Raw genomic sequence first — 4387 nt, 5'->3', positions numbered from 1 at the left:
TTATTATGTCATGGGGCATTGTTCAAAGTACATGCATGTATAGTGGAGTTCAAAGTGTACACGTCATAGGTCAAGGTTCTCATGAATATAATTATGGTCATATAATTATCTCATGTGGCAGAGTACGTAGCTAGTATAGCTAGAGTACACATGATATCAATTCATGGTCGTGATCAGTGTATATAGTATGTGTGGGCTATTGGACCTGCATGATTGTGATGGGCAATATGACATCACAATCATCACCATCTTTACCATGTATAACGTAGCCAAAAATCCTCTTGCATGCATGGCTGTTGCACGCAGATAAAATACAGGAGCAAATGCATGAAGAGAATCAGATCTCCTCAGGTTACTATGGGTTTTTTTAACACAGGGATAATGCCACTGGATCCAAGACTCACATGTGCACAAGATAATGAACTCTTGATAATAGCCTCGATCCCAGCCCCTCTCACAATTGAGAGCGGCCTGGAATCAAGCTAGGCTCTCTTGATAAATATTTGGTAGAGATCGCTAAATTAACTTCTATTATTTAGGAGGTGGGTTGACATCAGGGAGTGATGCGCTAGCGCTGGCCTCTATAAAAACAATGTTTTTGGAGAGTATTTCACAATTATTAATTTGATTGCTACAAAACTACTGACTGAATATTTCCTGCTACCTTTTTTACTGGACTCTGCAATAAAAATGTTGGCAGGATTAGCAAGAAAGGTATCATTTGTTGCATTCTATTGCTCCTCAGCTATATATCATAGCTTCTTAAGTTCTAATTTTTATATATCATGCTATAAATAATTTGCCATGCTAGATTGGAGTGGTTCTGGCCGGAGTCACTGCTCTCCCATGGCTGCTCTTCGTGATTGGATTTGGATTGGCCGCCCCGGTATATACAATGTATATAGCTTGCTACACTGTATCTATAATTATCGTGCATGCAATGTAATAGGACGCAGCTGAGCTATATACTGTGGCATGGCTCATGTACTAATATTAAAGTTAATGCATACATGCATGGTTATTTCTGTTGCAGAATTTCTCAGGTATACCTGCTGCACAAGGCTCTGTGTTCTTCCCCCATTTTATCATCTCCCTGCTGGGCATTCCAACCATTGGGCTGGGAGTGGTTCATGCTCTTGGTGTATCAGGATCTGTGGCTAAGATTATCGGGACCATTGTATCCGTTATAATTATAAGACCTATAATATTAGTTACTTTGCCCGAATATATATTATAGACCCATGCATGCATAAATAATTATATATAGTCTTCAATATACACTGTGGTCCTTAACAGTTTATTTCAGACAACATTTTTCAGTGTTCTGTTTCTTCTCTGTCTGGGAATGATCTTATACATCAATGGAATTGCATTAGTCTCCAGTTCTGGTTCTGGTTTAGTGAGCCATCCTCTGAACCTCCAGTTTGCTGGTGCGCTACTAGGCACACTGTCATGGGTGAGTACATGTATACGTGCATGCAGTATAATAATTATGCATGCATGCATATAGAAGTGTTTTTACTAACATTAATGAACAAAAATGTGTGCACTATAATATACTGTATATATGTGCCACACAATTTGACTATTAATTTAACCGTAATTATCCATGCATGCTGATTAGCAGATACATGCACTGAGAGCCAGAGGGATACATGTCATCACTGCACACCTGTTTATTTTGTACTCCCCCCTCTATAATTATATATATACACAGACTAGTCAGATGATGTTATGGACATTCTATGAAGTTCCTGAAGCCGGCAGCAGCAGCAATTAACCATGCAGTATAAAAAAACAAAGTCAGAAAAGTGACTTGTGAGTGTACCTGATTGTGTTTATTGACTTTTATAGTTAGTGAACTGTAATAATAGAATACAACAATTAATTGTGTCATATAATGTTTACTGACATGCAATGAACCTTATTCAAAACTCAACTTTCTCTGCCATAATTATATGCATGAGCATTAGCCTCGATCCCAGTAGTTGTTCGCTTTTATAATCGTACACGTTATAAAAGCGAAAACTCGGCCTGGGATCGAGGCTAGCATATGAGCATGCACATCATAAGTGCATGGTATAAGTATAGATGCATGGCATGCAGGGTTGTCTGACTGAGTTAATTTAAAGTATACTCCCAGAAGTATATAGTGATATAGTTATAGAGCTAGGGTGAGTATAATAATGGTGCGCTGCTATAATTATATGCATGCATGCATGGACATCATGCAATTAAGTTCCAATCATACGATTGCACGAGGTAAAAGTGTTTACTTGCTCTGTAATATTGACTTTGACAGTGAGAGTTTATTGTTGAAACTGAAGCGGGTGCAACCATCAGTAACACATTTTATATGATCTCTATAATATGTTAAGTTATCCATGGTTCCTTATATTTTACTACAAACATGGGCATCATAATTATAGAGTGCTATAGTCTCATGAATCAGCCTGCCTTGGAGAGTCAGTCTGAGCACTTTAGTCATTCCACAATGGAATGTTAATTGTCATTACGTCAGTGTCAAAACCAATTGCATGCAAAAGGTCAACCGCGAATGCTTGACTAGCAGCTATGAATTTTTGTTTGGCTTGCTCCAAGAACGTTGCTAAGGTTGCACAGCACTAGTTGCAGTCAGCTCAACTAACTATAGATCCTTGACTGGCTATAACAGTATATAGCCACTGACTATAGCGCTAGCTATAAATACGTCCTACTGTATAGAGAACGCATACGCTTCTTGTCATTCTTTTTTCCTTCAATCCTTGATCTGATTGGTCAGGTCGGAATTCCGGCCTAGACTAGCAATACATAGGTAGTTTTCAAAAGGGGGGGCTTCAGGCTTCAGCCCTTCAAAACCACCCCTGGATCCGCCCCTGCTTTAAACTCACTGTTTAATGGATGCTGCACTCTTTTCTGTTTCACTATACTTTTGCTAGTCAATCGAGCATGCACTTGTGTTAGCAACATATACATATACCACGCACCTAGCCAGGGAAGTTTGGCACCATCAACCACATAATGGCATGACCTATTGTGGTAGACGTGGTTCCCAGAAGATTAGTTGTACTTGTACATGGCCATCCTGTTGGGAGCTTAAACATCCTGTTGGGAGTAAAAGCATGAAGCTGTGAGATCATAATTATAACATTTTACTGACCTGGATTAGCTGTCCTCCCATGCATGCACAAGTTAGAGAATTATGTTATCTAATAATAATGTGATAAACCATTCATTCTTAGTGTAATGCTGCTTTGATCATGTGCAACCACACTAATTTAATATTGATGCTGACATGTCACGATGCATGAGTCACGATGATGCAGTTAGATGCTGACATGTCACATGCATGAGTCACGATGATGCAGTTTGATGCTGACATGTCACGATGCATGAGTCACGATGATCCAGTTTGTGGTACGTTGTGCATGTGCATGGGTATACCAATGCATGAGTCATATGTAGCCATAATTATAATGTCACAGTGAGTGACACTGTCAGTTACAATACTGATCATAGGTCAAAAATTGTGTGGGGACTATTATAGTGATTGCGAGATTGTGGTGGGCTATGACATCACATCATGGTCTGGCAGTGGGAGATCATAGAATCTATATGATCTCCCACTGCCTGACCATGATGTGATGTCATAGAGATGGTTAGATCAAGAGCGATTATAAGGGCAGTACACTTTTGTAGAGAGCTATTACTTAAATCTTATCATTGTTATATGACATCAGAGGATAAATAAAAATTAATAGTTTTGGAGAGTGTTTCACACAATAATTAATTATAGGCTGCAAACTTGTCTATATAATTTTTATACTAACTACTCTGCCATGAATAAAATATTGGACAGAAAATAAAGAAAGGCGTTGCATTCTATTGCTGCTTATGTACTATACTCAAATCTACTTCGGATCCATGCATGTGACTGTGACATCAAAGTTAGCGTGCATCTCCATGCTAACTTTGATGTCACGATTGGATTATAGATTGGATTTGTCCTGACTGGAGTCACTGCTCTAGCTAGCTCACATGGTTGCTCTTAAGTCAGAGGTTTATATTGTACTCCCTCTCTCTCTCTCTAATTATGTACAGACTAGTGTGATGATGATACGGACTTCTATGCATGAAGTGCTCGAAGCCAGCACCTAAATTACATGCTTGGCAGAAAACAACAAAGGCCACTTCTATACTATTTCTCTTAAAATTCAATTGTACATAATTATATTGAGGGCGTGTTTCCTTTTAAACCCCATGCAGACATATGCATAACATTCTCACACCCAGTACATGCCACACCATTATAGTAGGCATAATACAGTATATTACCCCAGAGGACACACATTCCTTAGGTCAAAGTTCGGAATGTGTGTGTTAAAGA

General features: G+C 38.8%; 1 protein-coding gene across 1 annotated transcript; it reads left to right on the top strand.

Annotated features, from left to right (window-relative positions):
* Positions 1–555: 555 nt before the first annotated feature.
* Positions 556–1939, top strand: LOC135337029 (uncharacterized). The gene is made up of 5 exons (XM_064532925.1): positions 556–714; positions 812–886; positions 1034–1177; positions 1307–1456; positions 1718–1939. The coding sequence occupies exons 1-5, from the start codon at positions 691–693 to the stop codon at positions 1778–1780; spliced, it is 456 nt and encodes a 151-aa protein (XP_064388995.1). The 5' UTR covers positions 556–690; the 3' UTR covers positions 1781–1939.
* Positions 1940–4387: the final 2448 nt, after the last annotated feature.

Source organism: Halichondria panicea, chromosome 6, assembly GCF_963675165.1.
Source record: "Halichondria panicea chromosome 6, odHalPani1.1, whole genome shotgun sequence".
Classification (NCBI taxonomy): Eukaryota; Metazoa; Porifera; class Demospongiae; order Suberitida; family Halichondriidae; genus Halichondria; species Halichondria panicea.
Note: the sequence above shows the minus strand (reverse complement) of the source record. Positions and strands in the feature narration are given on the sequence as shown.

Coding starts and splice junctions, on each gene's coding strand:
- LOC135337029 (XM_064532925.1), top strand. CDS start 691: ATGTTGGCAGGATTAGCAAGAAAG. Junction 715..811: donor TGGCAGGATTAGCAAGAAAG/GTATCATTTGTT, acceptor TTGCCATGCTAG/ATTGGAGTGGTTCTGGCCGG. Junction 1,457..1,717: donor TACTAGGCACACTGTCATGG/GTGAGTACATGT, acceptor ATATATACACAG/ACTAGTCAGATGATGTTATG.